Source organism: Magallana gigas, chromosome 1, assembly GCF_963853765.1.
Source record: "Magallana gigas chromosome 1, xbMagGiga1.1, whole genome shotgun sequence".
NCBI lineage: Eukaryota > Metazoa > Mollusca > Bivalvia > Ostreida > Ostreidae > Magallana > Magallana gigas.
The window spans coordinates 45,864,369-45,882,378 of NC_088853.1; the positions used below are offsets into that span (position 1 = coordinate 45,864,369).

Genomic DNA, 18,010 nt, shown 5'->3' on the forward strand with positions numbered 1-18,010 from the left:
AGCCTCTGCGTCAGCATCCGGGGTTGAAAGTTTTGCAGTAGGGTGCATCGTAAGTCATTCTACCTGCCTAAACGGTATAACGAAAGATGGCACTGATAATGCCTCTATGCATTGGATGATGCGTCTTACGATATACTTGTGACATGAAGGTAGCGACATTGCAAAAAAGAAAAAAATGGCGACTCTTGATCCTGAATTGAATTAAAAATGATTCACTTTACGAGGTTGGTTAGCTGTAGGTTGCTTAGGAAAACGTTTGAGGCAAGCAAACGGTGAATCAGTTGTAAAATATCGCAGGATTTTTTTTAGTATAAGAATATATACAGAATATATTTCTAGATTTAGTTTAATAAGTCATAAAACCATGCTCAACTAATGAAAAGGTTTTGTATGGTTTGAACTTTTAGCAACTTTGTGTGCACAACTTATGAATTGAACTGTAGCTCTACGGTCTGTCAACCCGAGTATCCCGTAGAGTTACAATTCTGCAGCAAGGTATGAAGGTAGCGAGCATTGCTGATTAAGATTATATTATACATTGTATATTTTAATCTGTATTGCCGCAAACTTTTAATCCACGAACCAATGAAGAATTGTATGTCGTTTTATCGCAACCTAAAGACATTTAAAAATAAAATAGCTAACATATATACAGTATTATAAAGAATATTTTTTATTTATTAAGTGGCAATATTTAACAAATTAAGCAGGCAATGACGTGGAATGTTGTTTTTGCTGATAACTCGTTATCTACTATTATGCGGTGGTTCTGTATAACGCACATATTTTGAGGCCATCGAGTAGAAGGTAAGGAAAAGACAATATGGAACATGATTCTCTATCAATGCAGAGTTTTTTTTATACTTTATCAATTTTATTTGAATCAGATTGATGAAAAGCCGTAGTTAATCGAATGACGGAATTAAAGAGCGACGAAACAGATAATAAAGAGATGGACTTTAGTTTTTAGCTCAGCTGAGCTGAAAAGTTCAAGTGAGCTATTCTGTTCATATTTTGTCTGTCGTCCGTCTGTCTGTAAACTTTTAACATTTTCAACATCTTCTCCAGAACCATAAGGCCAGTTTTAACGAAACTTGGCATAAAACATCGTTAGACAAAGGGGTTTTAAAGTGAAAATAAAGGGACAACACCCTTTTACAAGGGGAACTATTTCTAAATATCTAAAATTCATGTGAAAGCACCCTCAGGTAGTTTAGATTCAAAGTTGTGAAAATCATGACCCCCGGGGGTAGGGTGAGACCACAATGGGGGTGCCAAATATTTACATAGGAATATAAAGTGTATAAATCTTTAAAAATCTTCTATTCAAGAACCATTTGGTCAGGAAAGCTGAAACTTGTCTCAGCTATGTTAAGGAAGGTCTAAGAATTCTACCACGTGTGATTTAGAAAAATTTGCATAAGCCCCGCCCCTTATTCATGAGATTTTACGAGATATGGGTATTTCGGTAATTAACAAACATCTACCAAAATGAATATGATTAGTTATTGGGTTTGAATGGTTCAAGAAAGGTGTACTGAAATAAAATCATAAACTATTCTTTATATCTCACGAAATCATGAAATTCCTAAGTCGTCTGATGACGTGTCAAGGCTGACTACGTCACATCGGCGCTTGCAGCTGTTGTGGAATTCAGTGATACATCTCGGAATTTAACTCGTTTACAACCAGCGTGGACAGATATCGGCATAGGATTCAACTGAACAAGGTAGGATTTATCTGTACTTCCCCTAGATATTGTTTTATATTATTTAATATTGTTGGATGGAACGGAAACGAAGTGAAATTCGTCGGCTTCGATTTTATTTACTTGTTTACATTTGTTTTCATGTAATATTGTGTTCAAACATCAGTTTGGTGACTCAGTCAGGCAAAGTAATTGTTCTGCATTTCGCTTGTTTTGATCATAAAGAGCATTGAGGCTCATTGTAGCTTTTTACTGGTCTCATATCGCGATAATATTAGATCGCATTTCCTCCATGTTCAAAGTACACAATAAAAAGTCCATGGCCAAACACTGTATGTGCTAGCACTACAAATATTACTGTGAGGATCTGGAATGATAATATGATGATTATAGACAAGATTGTAATGTTGTTTAAGTAAATCGAAATGTGTTATTTTATTCAGTTTTCTTTTATGAAAATCTATACTAATTAATTTTATTTAAGACAAAATTAAAGTGTGTTCAAACTGAATTTCCACACATTTTAAAGAATAAACATTTGATTATGCCTGTTGTAATATCATTGAAATTGAAACCACCATTAAAATGCCCAATAATAGAGAAATGTTTCATTTTCATGTTATCTTTAACACAATAGCTAGCTATTTATGACACATTATTCCTTTTCAGGGTCACTTAGGCAGGAAATGGTCCACTGAAAACACTTGTTGGGATGTTGATAAAAAGTAGGTACTATATAAATATTTCTTTTACTCACTAACTTCAACTTCATGTATAGTTTGTTGTTTTTAAATATCATTTTGATAATGATACTAATGTAACCTATTATAATAATTTGCATTGATATCTAATCTATTGAAATGAAATTTGAAATTGATATTATATATTCATCATTTCAGGTATTGGTTTTCTGATCAACTGGACTACCTCCTAATATCAAAAAGACAGAAGAGGAGAACATGTAGTGTGCAAGAAGAATTGTCAATTTCCATAAATTCCACATTATGACTGAAAAATACTAAAAATCAGAAAACACTAGTCGTGTTAAACAGTTTGTCACAGAAAAGCAATCTCTATAGTATTTGTAAAGTTGATTATTAAAATAAATTCTTGATTATATTGATATAATGTTTCTTCTTGTTTTCTTTAATTAGTACTAAAATATCAATTATAATACAAGTAAACCTGATTATACATAAAACGAATTTATTCACCAGCATAGCAACATAAATTATTATGAAACATAAATGTGTAAATTACAAACTCATCACTTACACCCCCCCCCCCCCCCAATAAAGGCAACTGATGAAATTATTTTTTCCAATTTCAACAATTTTGTAATGATGATTGGTGTGAACAGAAACAACATTTTAACATTATTTTAGTGAAATTCACAGTGTTTAATTATTTTAAGAATGAAAATTAAAATCATGATCTTAGTCAGTGTTGCGTTTGAATTTCCCGCAAATGACGCTGAAAGTGAAATGGGTAAGATAAAATGCAGTAGTGCAAGGGCATACACTTGATCAAATATATTGAAAATTTCCATGTCTTACCATTGTATCCCCATTATATCAAAAAGTGCTGGGAGCTGTATGAAATAGCTACGCATTTGATATAAATAACCGTTAATTGCGGGAAATCCCTGTAAATTGCTGTTCATACACTGTATATACATTGAATTTAATAATTGTTCTTACTTGAATATTTTAAGCTCCCAGCACTTTTCGAAATTTTGGAGGTTCATTTTACAAGTTAGAAACAGAAATAACGATATTTGTTTATCTTATGCCCTTGCACTTTGCATTTTTTCGTATTATTCCTGGTTCATCTATTTTTAGCAGTATCACGTGACAGGGTATTCCCAAGAGACTCAAAAATTGCTCATGCGATAACAAATTATTTAATTTGTATAATCGATAAAATATCACTTTGTTTAACAATTTTTTGGAGTAGAATACCAAGATTGTTCAAAGGCTAACATTTCATGTGATAAATATCGCTATTTTTTTAAGGACGCCCTTAACATAGCTGAGGTGTGGAATCATCCTCATGTAGTGTAGATTCAACTGTGGAAATCATGATCCCCAGGGGTAGGGTAGGGCCAAAAGTGGGGGGGGGGGTCGGATTTTTACATAGGAATATATAGAGTAAATATTTAAAGATCTTTTCAGAAACCAATCAGCCAGGAAATTAAGCTGAAACTTTTGTGAAAGCATCGCCAGGTAGTGTAGATTTAAGTTTATTCCCCGGGGGTAGGATGGGGTCACAACGGGGGGGGGGGGGGGGGGGGTAATATTGAAAAATCCTTGCTTACAAAACTATTCGAGATAAATTAGAAATGTATTTCACTTGTTAACCATTACAATCGTTAAATGTGATAAGAGCACCTCTATATTAAATTGTACAGTTGAACAATGTGTAGCATTGCTGTTTTATTGCTTGGGTGTAAACACATTGAAATTTAATTAAAATTTATTCTAAAAGAAAATCAAACCGTTTGTTTATAGTTACTTCACTCAAAGAATGTATGCATTAGTATCCCTTTAAAAGAAATGATAATACCAAGGCAAAAGCGTCATTTTTGTTTAAATAGAGAATGAACTAGTTAGTAAAAAAAATGAGTCACTTACAAAAATAATTTTATCCTTATCTTTTCGAATTCAATTCAAATTAAAAAAACATTCAAATAAAAAAAAAATTAACAAATTAATTGCAATCATTTATTCAAATTCTTCATGTTCTGTAAAGATAGGGAAATATTCAGAAAGTATGCAGCTAATCTAATTAATTTGGGCAACTTTTTGTTTTTAATCTAAAAAGTACATGTTTTTAAACATTTTATTTTATCTTTTCTTTGACATTTTAGGGATTTTTTTTTTCTAATCTGGAATTTTTTTTAAAAGAATGCCATCAATGTTTTCTTTCTTGGGGATCCAGCTGTTTTAATTATTCACAAAAACTTAAATGTTATCAGATATGGTTTTACTTATATGCAAGCATTTTGACATATTGCTGACTCTTTAAAACTGTTTGGCCCCTGGGCGATTCTTGGGCCTAACAAGGGGTTCTGGGGCTCGTTTCATAAAGGGATCGTGTGCCCAGACTTAGCATGTTGCGTGTATTCAAAGACCTTCATATTAGATATGTATGTGTTGCATTTGATAAACTTTACATTATCCTGAGCAAGTTTACATCACAGCAATAACTTTACATTTAAAAAATCATTCATTTTAAGATATGCTTCTCGAGATAATGGCTTATATATTTTTTTGAAATTTATATATAAACAGTATATATTTATTACCTACGATGTATGTACCTGTAGATGCATTAATAATTGAATGCAAATGTTTTTGAAAATCGAAGCCGCTCAAACTCGCTGATACTGATGCACAACATGTTAAAGTCCAGATATATTGTTGATACAGGGTTCTTCACTACAATAATGATGAAACATTAGAGTTTGGACAAATTTGCCTTTCAAACTAATTTGATAAATACACAAAGTGTAACTTATTAAATACATATCCATGTATAATAATATATTATATTGCGCTAAAATACTATTAAACATCACGAAATGACTGACAACATAATTGTAGTATTTTCCTAAATCCCTAATATTCATTTCACTTGAATTGTGCAATGACAAAGAGCGACAAAGGTCAGAAAATTGGATGTAAACAAAAACAATACGACAACTTGTTAATTTACATCGACCCAATAAATTCAAAAATTTCAACTTGATTAAAGTAATAAGTTGACACATATTTTTCGGACTTCCTTATCACTTAGAATGATATATTGATAGTTCTGTTGAGCACACTACACAAGTCATGTACTTCAACCAAAATAATGCCGCTTTAAGAAAAAAATATGATTTTATCATGGTGCACATATCTTAGCAGTTTATGTACGAATAGAAACAATTCAGATTAATAATTAAACATTATTACATGTATTACTAGTACACGGATAATGCATGCAAGATTTATGTGTGTGTTCGACACTAAATAATACTGCTTGCGCTGGTATTCCAGAAAATATACACTATACCATTTACTGAATGAATTGAATTGACATATTTTATTGATTATATCAAATGGATTAGACCCAAGTTCTAAATAACTTAGATAGTCTTCTCCTCATAATGGAATTTTATAAATATTGCCAGTAATAACGTTATATATGAATACACATAAACATGCATGAATAAACAATCTACTACATATACCGGTATAATATTACGTTATAAATTTAGACATTTTTGAAAAGCGACCACATTCACTCAATAAAATTTGTACCGTCTTGAAAATTTCAGTGTTTTGTGTATTTGTCAAAGAATCATCCCCCATAACAGTAAATGTGCATCTATAATGTGTACATAACGTAATGTCAATAGCTTTATTCATTAAAGAATTCCGAGCTCTTGTATACTTTTTACAGACAAAAAACAAATGATATGCATCTTCTAATAAGCCACACGAACAGTTTGGGCTGGCTATTAAGTTACAGCGGAATAAGTCAGAATTTAAAATACAGTTGTGTCTCAAACGTGTATGAGTTATGTTTAAAAATCTTTTTCCAAATGAAAGATGTTTCTGAGGCTTTACCGTATCATTGTATAAACTTTTTTAAAAACATTTTAATACGAGTTGCCTCCCTTGTATTAAGACATGGCATTCCATCTTCTGACAGTATCAGGAATAAATGATTTATTAAATAGTTTACTGGTTTCCGTCGAATGTTTTATCTATTTGTATAATTTAATTTTGATATTATATGCTTTTTATTTGGTAAATTGTTGAAGGAAAATGAATATTATTTGAAAATTTCAACCTTGGTTAAGTACTTTTGTGTGCATCTTTGTACTTACTGAAACAAGAATTTATCAAATCTAAATATTCTAAGTGAAAATTATTGCAAATGCTTATTCCTCTAAACTTGATCATATTTTCATATGCAGCATACACCCCTATGCATATAACAGAGTTATAGAAACAACTTTATGCATGTGCAGTGCTGCGTTGTCAAGGACTAAAGTCATAGCTATAGCCTAAAGTTTACGCCTCTAATTACGTCGCTTTATGAAATGCAAAATACGCCCGACTAAGTTTCGGTGTAAGTCCTCGGACTAGACTATTAAAATTAGGCCTCTTTATGAAACAAGCCCCAGAGTTTGATGTAGGTTTATATCCCGTTTCAGTGAAACGGCGTTTATAAACAATTGTTCAGCATCTTTTTTGAGAACTGCAATACTTAACAACGTGATATGACTATAAAATCATCCTGTTAGAAAAGGGACTTGATTTTAAACATAAAAATTTCCAGAGGAGTGGGGGTGGGGGTGGGTGGATTTTTATTTATACAAGATCTAATTATATTAAACCACATTGTCCAGATATTTTGTACTTTGACTCAATTACCGTATATACTCGCCTATAAGTATTGTTCGCCTATAAGTCGGTTGCCATTTTTCAGGTTCATTTACAAGATTTTGCCATTGACCCTCTTATAAGTCGGGTAATTTTTTCTGGATAATCAGTCTACAGATTGTCGATCAAATAAGCACATTTTATCAAGCATGACTATATTCTAGACAAAAAAAACATTGGTGTTTGACCCCTCTGTTATCATTTCTAGATGCAATGCATTTTAAGTGTTGTTGTTAAGACATCTATTCTGGATTAATAACTTTCGATTTTGGACGCCATTTTTTTTTTTTTTTGGATACACTAATGAAAACTTGTCAAAGCTTTAAAAATATTTAAAATACTATTGAAAATAAAATGATATTGATTTTGATCCCCAACTGACTGATTAAGATGGTATAGCCCCTTTTAAAAGTGGTGTGTTACCTTGTGTTGTTTTAGGTGACATGCCACCTACAGCCACCAATATAGCTATCATCACCTCAAGTGTAATTAATTATGAATAATTATAAAACGATCTTTATTTTTTAAAATCAGACCAGCAATTATTCTGGTGTTTAATTTTTAAGTATTAAACAGAAATTGCTGTTCTGTAATCCAACTAGATCGCTTTTAGACGCCATGTTTTTTAATAGTTTTCTGTAAACAGAGTTATCTTTCTTGAAGTTTGTAACTTACGATTTTGGACGCCATTATATTTTTTAAACACTCAATATAACTTGATTATAGCTCAAAAACTATTCTAAATGCTACTGGAAATAAAAATACAGTGATTTTATCCCCTACTGACTAATTAGGGTTGGTAATTAGCCTCTTAAACTCAGTGTTGGCTTGTGTTGTTATAAGTACAGTTATACCTACAGCTATTATCACCTCAGGCGTAAATAATTGCCTGTTTAAATAAAAAATACTTTCAAACAAACCTTTTTCATATGTTTAAGAAATACAGTTGAAATTTTCAATGTATTTATTAATGTGTTTTTCTTTTTAGTATTTAAAAAATGAACATGTCAAGTATAGGAATCGCAAGTCAAAAGTTGGAAGCAAAAATGGCACCCAAAAACGAAGTTTTACTCAGTGGAAAAATTATCTGATTGTATGTCATGCCTATAAGTCGGACCCCTACTTTTCATTCAAATTTCTACTCCCAAAATACCGACTTATAAGCGAGTATATACGGTAAGCTGATTTTATTATGCCTTTTGTTGCTCAGGTGAGCGATGTGGCACATGGACCTCTTGTATTATTCTTTGAGCGTCCAGTTGTTGAGTTGACCATAGAAAGAAGGACATCAATTTTTCTCAGAATAAAGTCTGGTCCAGATTCCCGTTTCCATTACTTTTTGTTGATTTCTCTTACAATATCACACACCTATCAGCAAATAACTGTACAGTTGAACTCAACACAAGGCAAAACAAAAACAACTCCTTTACAGATTCCCCTTTTCAAATGCTGTAACGCATAAGCTGAAATGAAACCCTAACGTCATTTTCAATTCTCAAGAAAATACTAGTTAAGAAAATACACAATCATGTAATTCATGTAAATTAATTAAGTAGCCTTTATTTACTGGGTAAGCAATCACAACCAGGACACCCGCCCTCGTCCTTGTCCGTCAGTTTGTACCCAGAGTGACACGTGAGCACACAGTGAATTATTCGAGCACACCGATTGGGCGGGGTCTGTTTCACTGATGACGTCACCACGTGATCTACAAAGTAAAGAAAACGCCGATATAATCAATCATTTTATTTTTATCAATAGTGCTTTTCTGATTTAGTAAACAAGAGATTGTATTCTAATAAATTTTGGAGTAAATAGTAAATAACATGTATAGAGTAAAATATTCAAATCAAATGCAAATCAAAAGTATGTATATACTCAACAGATGAACTGCATGGCTAATGGGGACTAAATTATACATGCACCATCATGATTCTGTAATTCCATCCGCCTAGTATATGTAGTTCAAATCTAACGGCGATGATTCAAACGATTCCCGCCATGCTTCCTACATAGACTTACTTTTATGAAATCCATTTTTCGCTGAGCATGCGGGACCGACACAGTTATTGGAATGTAACAACAGCGCATGACCAGCAGCCACCTGGGGACCGCCTATATTTTCCCCACCCGGTCCTTGCAATATGTTAAAGTGAACCGCGGAACCGGAAGGAACGCCTTGACTTCCCGAACCGATGGCACCAGATGATGGAGGTGCGACTATGCTTACACTGGGGACAGTTCCGGGTACTGTCAAGGAAGGACTAGGAGCTTTTAGAGGGAGAGAACCAGACCCACCACCGGCAATCCCCATTGGGACGTTCCCAGCTGTAACCCCCGTATCAACCATCACGTGACTTCCTGTCTGAATAGGATGGATTGGCTGAGGAGATGCAGTAACTTCTGTCAAAAAAGAATTGTGAGAGCATGGAAAAACACTTGTAAGTTAATAATGGAAAATTACGTACACGGCAAATGTTTTAGACGATATCGTCAGAGACATACACTTTTGTCATTTTTGGGGTGTAGTTCAACACATTGAAAAACATTTATGCATAAACATAATTCACAGAAAGGTTTTCCTAAAATGTTTGATATTTTTCATTCATTTTTTAACCTATAATAAACTCGTCTAGATGCTATATGTTAAGAAATGTTGAAATATTTTAATATATAAGAAACCGAAATGACTATTTGTATTCATCGTAATGAAAAATCATATATTTACAAAAATATCGGTCCATTTTATAAATTCATATTTAACAAATCCAGGAATTAATCAAAGAATATGACAGAGGATTTACTTATTTGTCCCGTGATACAGTAACACGATGGGCAGGGATTCCCGGGCTCGTTTTTCAATGTAAATCCATCAGGGCACATTTCTCCACATCGGAACGTCTCGGGACACATCCTATGTATATCCTGGTGACTGTGATGTTGAACTGTTTGAATTCAATACAAACATGTGACAGAACATTTATCCTCCTTCTCTATCTTGCAAAAACAAAAAACAAAATAGAAAATAGTCCCAAAGACACATAGGTAAATTCGGAAATTAATTTTTTAAATTTGTGCAAAAAAGTCAGTTAGTAAAATAATTATCGAAGTCTACTTTGTTTAATTGATGATTCTAAAAGGAAATATCTGGACTTACAGAGTTATGCATACTAAAGCCTTATATAGTATAAGATATAACAGCAGAGCATGCGAGATATACATGATATATAATATAACATATATATATATATATGATGTATACGAGATATATAAGGTATGGTTTTAGCATTACCTGGCGTACCAGTGACCGACAATATATGCGGTACTTTGAATCCCGTTGGTTGCGATGTTCCTGAAATAAATGAATATGATCAAGAAAGTAGTATACTATTTGTTTTAAAGTTTCATTATGCAAATTAACAGGTACTTTATCAACAAGGGTGGATACCAATCGCCACGAGTTATTGAATTAGTACAGGGAACATGAGGAAAAAACCCAATGACTGATTAAAAAAAACCCTCAACACACTTGTGCAGGTGCAGGCTGGACATCTGCCGGCCCCGGAACCCGTCAAGGAGAAGCCGCCGTGACAGCTGTTGACACAGTGAGCTATGTTTGTACAGTACTTCATCAACATAGAGATAGTGTTATATGAACCGACCTCTCCTGTTAAATAACAGACAGTGTAGGATGAAGAGGATTTTATGAAGATTACAAGTAAACCAATGGCAGATAATGAACCTCCATCATCATATCGTACCGTGTGACCCACTGACATGGGTGATCTGGACCAGGGACACTGGGTGATGGGGAGTTTTCATAGGGACTGCCTGAGAACCTGATTGGTGCGTTGATATCACGTGTCCTACTGTACCGGAAGTACCGATCGTTTGGTGGCATCCCACACCTGTACACCCATGCTGGGAAGTTGAGACTAAATTAGATTGAACCATGAACTGTTTAATTAATATATACACCAATATCAAGAACATTTTTGCGCTAACATCTTTCAAGAAATAAAAAAAGACTTTTTGGGATCCCTGCAATAGTAAAAACAATATAGCTACAGAGCTGTAGCTACAGGAGAAATTCAGGTGGATGATCCGTCAACTCTAACTTCCCATGCAGCTTCAGCTCTGCAATTAAAAACAATATTGATGATCATTTTTGAAACTCTTTCTGAATATGCCATCTTACCTTTAATCGGAATCAAGCACTGGCAGGTCGGACAGGAATTATCTCCGCTTCTGTAACCAAAATCACAGTGCTTGGAGCAGGAAAAATGGGCATTACAGCGAACTGATGATGTGATAAAAATGGCTGTGTGTGACGTCACTCCTATCTCTATAACATAAGAAATGTGTAAATTGTGTGCTAAAAAATATTAAAACAATATTTTCCAAAATCTTTTGCTTGTAGTACCTGAGGGACTGATACAGGAGCATGAAGGACAACCATGGTCGCCATGTTTGTAACCAAGAACACAACCTCGATGACAGAACAGAGCAGCGGTACATCTCAGAGGCTGCACGCCAACTACAAACACACATAAAACAATCAAGTATGTGGAGCAACTACAAAACACACATGATACAATATGGTATATGGACCAACTACAAAACACACATGATACAATATGGTATATGGAGCAACTACGAAACATACATGATACAATATGGTATGTGGAATAACTACAAAACACACATGATACAATATGGTATATGGAGCAACTACAAAACACACATAATATAATATTGTATGTGGAACAACTATAAAACACACATGATACAACATGGTATGTGGAGCAACTACAAAACACACATGATACAATATGATATATGGAGCAACTACAAAACAAACATGATACAATATGGTATATGGAGCAACTACGAAACATACATGATACAATATGGTATGTAGAACAACTACAAAACACACATTATACAATATGGTATATGGAGCAACTACAAAACACACATAATACAATATCGTATGTGGAACAACTATAAAACACACATGATACAACATGGTATGTGGAGCAACTACAAAACACACATGTTACAATATGGTATGTGGAACAACTATAAAACAAACATGATACAATATGGTATATGGAGCAACTACAAAACATACATGATACAATATGGTATGTGGAACAACTACAAAACACACATTATACAATATGGTATGTGGAGCAACTACAAAACACTCATAATACAATATCGTATGTGGAACAACTATAAAACACACATGATACAACATGGTATGTGGAGCAACTACAAAACACACATGATACAATATGGTATGTGGAGCAAATACAAAACACACATGATACAACATGGTATGTGGAGCAACTACAAAACACACATAACACAATATAGTATGTAGAGCAACTACAAACACACCTTATAGAATAAACATAATGAGCAACTACGACGCAAACACAATATAGTATGTGGATCAACATAATACAATATACCGGTAGTATATGGAGCAACTACAGACAAGCGTTATACAACATAGTATATGAATAAATTACAAAACATATGTGTTGCGGTGCAATCTGTACAGAAACAAAGAAAACAAAGTATAACAATGCTTAAAAACATTACAGGTATCTTAGTTAAGAACAGGACCAAAGCAAATACTAACCTGCTTGACAGGTACACTGGGGACATTCACTTCCAGAACCAGTTCGAAGAACGTATCCAGTTTTACAATTTAGCATACAATGTACAGCTCCTGGGCAATTCTTTAGGATATTGTATACGTTAGGCTTACTTGTTACAACTGCCGAGCTTTCGATCTTCCGCCGGGCTTAAGAAATAGACAGGTTGGAAAAGTAAACAAATATGCTTTCAAATATATGTTAAACATACTTGTATATAAATACAAATAAACCCATGATTTAACATATTTACTGAGTATCAATCAAACTTTGAATCCTTACGTGGGAGACAATGGCAGCGGGGACAGCCGCCATTTTCTGAAGCCTTCAGGAAGTAACCATAGCGACAACTTGTCATACAACTGACGACGCCATCCTGACAAGATGTATGGTGGACAGTCACTTTCGATGTTGTTGGCATTGGCATTATGGGAGCTGAAATATTCGAGAGTGTGCCCCCGTCATTGAAATTCAAAGATGAAGACAATATCAATCTTTGTTCTGTTGATTCTGTTTTGAGCATGATAATGTTTTGAATGGCTTAGCACTAAAAAGAATGGTCAATTTAAAATAACTATCGTATTTTTGTTATCTATCATTGTCCTTATCAGATCATGTATATGAAACAATCACTGCGATCAATACCTGGTTGACACAAGCAGCTGGTGCACTCTCCCACCTTAGAGGAGGGAATAAGCTGGTAACCATAGCGACAATTTTGGACACAAAGTTCCATTATCTCCTGGCAAGAGGACTTAGAAGCAGGTGTTGTGATAGGGGCGGGACCTACAGAAACACAGACATTTTAATGCATTTAAACTGTTCTTGTTAAAGTCATCATCGTATCAAAATTTACCTTTCTTTACACCACAATATTTTAATATAATAGTAAACTCACTTGTGCTTAAAATCGTTAGATTTTAAGCCTTTATAGTATGCTTCAACTTCGAAATTTATCTATAAATATAAGTGAAAGAGACGACAATAGTTTTTTTTTGTTGCAGAATAGACCCAGAGAGAACGCACTTGATTTGCACGAACAAACTGGACAACCGGAAGTATCCACGGAGCCGATTTTGTATCCGTCTTGACATCCCATCATGCATTTTAGCAGTTCATCACATGTTTCCTGGCTTGGTCCTGCTGTTGTACTCGATTCTAAAAGAGAAAAAATGCACTTAGCATCGAGGGGGGGGGGGGGGTTAGGCCCCCATGTCCTTCATCCACTTTTTTTGCTGCAGAGATTTTTCTTAAATTTACATATATAAAATATTGAATTATCATGGGTTTGCCCCCCCCCCCCCCTCCGCCCAAACCTTTTTGGGAGCAAGTAAGAAATGAAAGTGAAAAATCAACAATGAAATTTAAGCTAAAGGAATGCTCCCCGCCCCTCCCCCAAGAATTCGGATTTTTATGATTTCCTTCTTTTTCTTTCTTTCTTGTCATTATGTTTTTCGCTAAGGCTACCCCCTCCCTCCCCCCCCCCCCCCACACACACACACACAATTTTAAGAACGGTGCTACGTGCCTGAAAATGTGCGACTAGCACAATCGGTATTTTAACACAAAGAGGGGAAAATGCTCTGACAAGAGAATAATAGAACACTGAATAGAACTAAACTCAAAATATCTTTAATAGAATCGAATGGAAATAAATCACTCTTTTTTTATTCAGCGTCAAAATAAAAGATATGATAATAATAGATATATGCATATATATACTCCGGATTATCTTGTGAATTTCTTCCTCATTCTCACTCTGACCCCACTGTTGATTTATGCTCCGTGTGAGTGGTGTGTTTTTGTGTTTGGTTTTGTTGGTCTTTTTTTTTTGTTTCACTTTCTCTGATTTTTGATTTTCGAGAATAACAATTGAAATTTTTGTCTTCTTATTTGAAATTATGCAATTACCTGATTTCACGCAAGCGCATGAGGGACAGCCATCGGAACCTTTGGGCCCTAGTTTCAGGTCGTGTTTACAGGTTTTGATACACAGGGAAGTAGAGGGACAGGTGTCTGTAGACGGCCTCGTCCCGCCCAATAATTTCATACCTTAAAGATCAGAAAAATGTAATGTCGAATTATCTGATAAAAAAGAACCACCATTTTACGCTCAAACAGCAAAGTTCTATATCTAGGAACAGGCACGACAGATATATCAAAAAAACTTTGTGTAAACTAATACCATTTTTCGCTGAGCATTCTGGTCCAAAGCAGTCTTTTCCTGTTTAAATAGAAAGATATATCTACATAGAAATTGTGATAGTAACGACATTGTCACATGTTTCTAAATCTCACTGGATCCAAGATTTTACCCGGCGTCCTGTCGCCCCCTGCCGCCAGCCCGAACGGACTCATCGCCATCCCACCAGAAGCGCCGCCGCCAAACGGGCTCGGCATTCCAGCACCTATACCAACAGAAAGAAACTGTGAGCGCCTTGTGCTCATTATACAGACGGCTTACATTACGAGAGTTTGACGAGATTTATATAAAGAAAATAAATGAATCTGTTATGTTTTGTTCCACAGATTGATACCTTATTACGTGAAAATGAATTTTCGGCGTTCAGAAATTCGTTAATCTTTTTAATATGACTTAAATTGTTCATAATGAGATTATTAAGAGTTAGGAAAGATAGCGGATTCTTCAATTTAATGGTTTCTGTCCGAGCAAGCGATCAGTCAAAGCGAAGCTCCATGTCAGAGAGCCGGGGAAGAGGAATTGGATTTTACTGAGATTTCGTAACGGTGACAGGATTGTCAGTCAAGTCTCAACTTATTTGTATAATCTTTTTAATGTTATTTAGAGGAGCAAAACGTTTACGTTCTGTGTAATGAAAGGTTTGTTATTCAAACGACAATAAGAAAATATAATACAAAATGTGTTTCTCTGAGAGAGAGAGAGAGAGAGAGAGAGAGAGAGAGAGAGAGAGAGAGAGAGGATTAAAAAAACTAGATTAATGAGATATTCTGTCACTTCGAGGAAGTTTGTGTGCATGGCGATGACATCATTTTATCATTGCTCAGGCGATTGCTTTCATTAACCACCCACAGCATCCATACACACGTACACTTACCGCTTGCCGATCCCGATCCCATTCCGGTCCCGGGAAACATCGGATTGAATCCGGATCCTGGAACATAATAGATATGTTCAATCTGCAGAGTTTTTCATGGTGTAACTTGCACTTTAATTTACGTTAAATATTAGGTTTACATCTATTATACTGGTAACCTGATTCGCTCCCTGCACCGCCACCAAACGGACCCTGTGCATTGGATCCGCCCGCGGTGTTCTGAGTTTTGTTTTTATTGTTCAGCGTCTCCTGTCCTTTTTGTCCCGTCTGACTTGTGTTATTTTTGTTCTTCTCGTCATCTGTAAATATGTTAGATAATATCATTGTTAACGAGAAAACATACAAAAAGATTTTTTGGAACTCTAGATAACGTTATGACATGGACTATATCATTGATATATACACTATATTGTGTGTTTCACCTTTCTTGACACATTTACAGGTCTGACAGCCGTCCCCGCCCTTCTTGCCCAGCTGGTACCCGTCCTTACACGACAACATACAGATCAGGGTGTGCAGACACTGGCTGTCCTTCTTCACGTCCTCCTCTGGCTTCTTCTTCTGATGCTGCTCCGTGTAGCCCGGAGGTAACATTCCATTAGCTGCTCAAATGCATATACATGTATTATAAATCGATCAATAATAGAAATTTGCAAAAGTCTTTTCAATACAGGCGATTATTATAAGTTAAATGAGGTAATATACTGAAGGTTATGTTACACAAAAAATCCAATGCTGTCATACTCACCTGGTCCGCACGGGCAGGTCTCGCAGCCATCTTTGTCCGTCTCGTGACAGTATGTTGGACAGACTATGTTTTTCAGACACTGCTGTTGGTGACCCATGTGAAGCGTGCCGTCCTTCATGAACATTGAGGGTAGTCCGTTCCTCCCTCCCCCGCCATTCATAGACATAGCCCCCTGCAGGAATCCCCCTCCCCCGCTTCCCATGGCGTTGATGGAGCCCGAGTATGGAGTCTCAAACAGTGAGTTTCCGTGATTGAAGGGGTTCACAAATGGCGGCGGATCTTGTCCAGAGTCCTTGCCTGAGTCTAACAAAAACAAACAATTAAAACAAAATAATAAATCTTTATGTTATTAGACTGGAATTCTCCATATTAATAAAGGAAGGTGTCTGTGTATTTTATAGAAAATGCATCCTTCATTAAATGTTGATGGTTTTCAAACACAAAGGCAAATCGATGTACACACGAAGTACACAGGAATCCTTACGACTGTGATTAAAAGATTAGCGTTTAAGCATAGCCTGCCGTAGGTTGTCTCAAAGGTATACATCATTTCAGAGCCCAACATCAATAAGAATTAATATGTATCCTTGTTGACAATCAGATCAGGCAAGCTAACAATCTAATCAACATCGCACGAAAAACTCTGACGCCGATCGAAAATACAATTTTTGATCAATACGGAATTTTGAAAAAATATTTGATATAAAGTTTTTGATTTATACATGAATTTCTCTTGATTTTCAACCAATATATGTTTATCCTACCTGTGGCAAGCGAGAATTCGTTAAAAAATCCAACACAAATGTAATACATGTAAAAACACCAAAACATACTGAGATTTGTTCAAATTCGCTCATACACAAGGAGTTCAAGTGGAATAAATATTTAAAAAGATGACATCGCACAATAAACAAAACTATGATAGACTTCTACTGGAAGTGATGCTAATCAAAAAAGGATAAAAGACAAAGATAACCGGTGATAACTGAGTTGGGCCGAATGACATGCACCTGTTTAAGATAGGCAGATATTGCGTCATTATTCAGCTCTCTCTCTCTCTCTCTCTCTCTCTCTCTCTCACACACACACACACACACACACGGACGCACATTGCACTAGACATTGTAATACAACAAATTTTAGGTCTAATCCTTTTTCAGTTGTTGTCTATTTAACTTGATATGTATCGTAAAGACTCGTGCTGATACACTTACGGAAGCAGAGGGAGGTATTAATGTTTATCAGGCTGATCGTACAGGATCCCCCGCTCGATATGGACAGTTCCAGTTTTGCTCATTAAGACCCCAGTATCTTTAATTGTCTTAATTAGAAGACGTTTCACTTCTGCTTGGTTTCCGGCCTCCCTTCAC

At 35.2% G+C, this 18,010-nt stretch overlaps 1 protein-coding gene and 1 long non-coding RNA gene across 2 annotated transcripts; one reads left to right on the forward strand and one right to left on the reverse strand.

Moving 5' to 3' along the window:
• Positions 1 to 1,645: 1,645 nt before the first annotated feature.
• Positions 1,646 to 2,822, forward strand: LOC105326825 (uncharacterized). The gene is made up of 3 exons (XR_010708382.1): positions 1,646 to 1,729; positions 2,378 to 2,433; positions 2,608 to 2,822. It is a non-coding gene; the product is annotated as an uncharacterized lncRNA (long non-coding RNA).
• A 5,858-nt stretch (positions 2,823 to 8,680) lies between these two features.
• Positions 8,681 to 17,565, reverse strand: LOC105342496 (uncharacterized). Its single transcript, XM_034465962.2, has 20 exons — positions 17,405 to 17,565; positions 16,641 to 16,943; positions 16,315 to 16,494; positions 16,051 to 16,191; positions 15,893 to 15,949; positions 15,131 to 15,223; positions 15,001 to 15,039; positions 14,727 to 14,867; positions 13,842 to 13,973; positions 13,461 to 13,601; positions 13,098 to 13,250; positions 12,800 to 12,964; positions 11,570 to 11,683; positions 11,345 to 11,491; positions 10,908 to 11,081; positions 10,676 to 10,813; positions 10,439 to 10,498; positions 9,951 to 10,091; positions 9,169 to 9,549; positions 8,681 to 8,854 (listed from the first exon to the last, which is right to left on the reverse strand). The coding sequence occupies exons 1-20, from the start codon at positions 17,469 to 17,471 to the stop codon at positions 8,706 to 8,708; spliced, it is 2,916 nt and encodes a 971-aa protein (XP_034321853.2). The 5' UTR covers positions 17,472 to 17,565; the 3' UTR covers positions 8,681 to 8,705.
• Between the last annotated feature and the right edge of the window lie 445 nt (positions 17,566 to 18,010).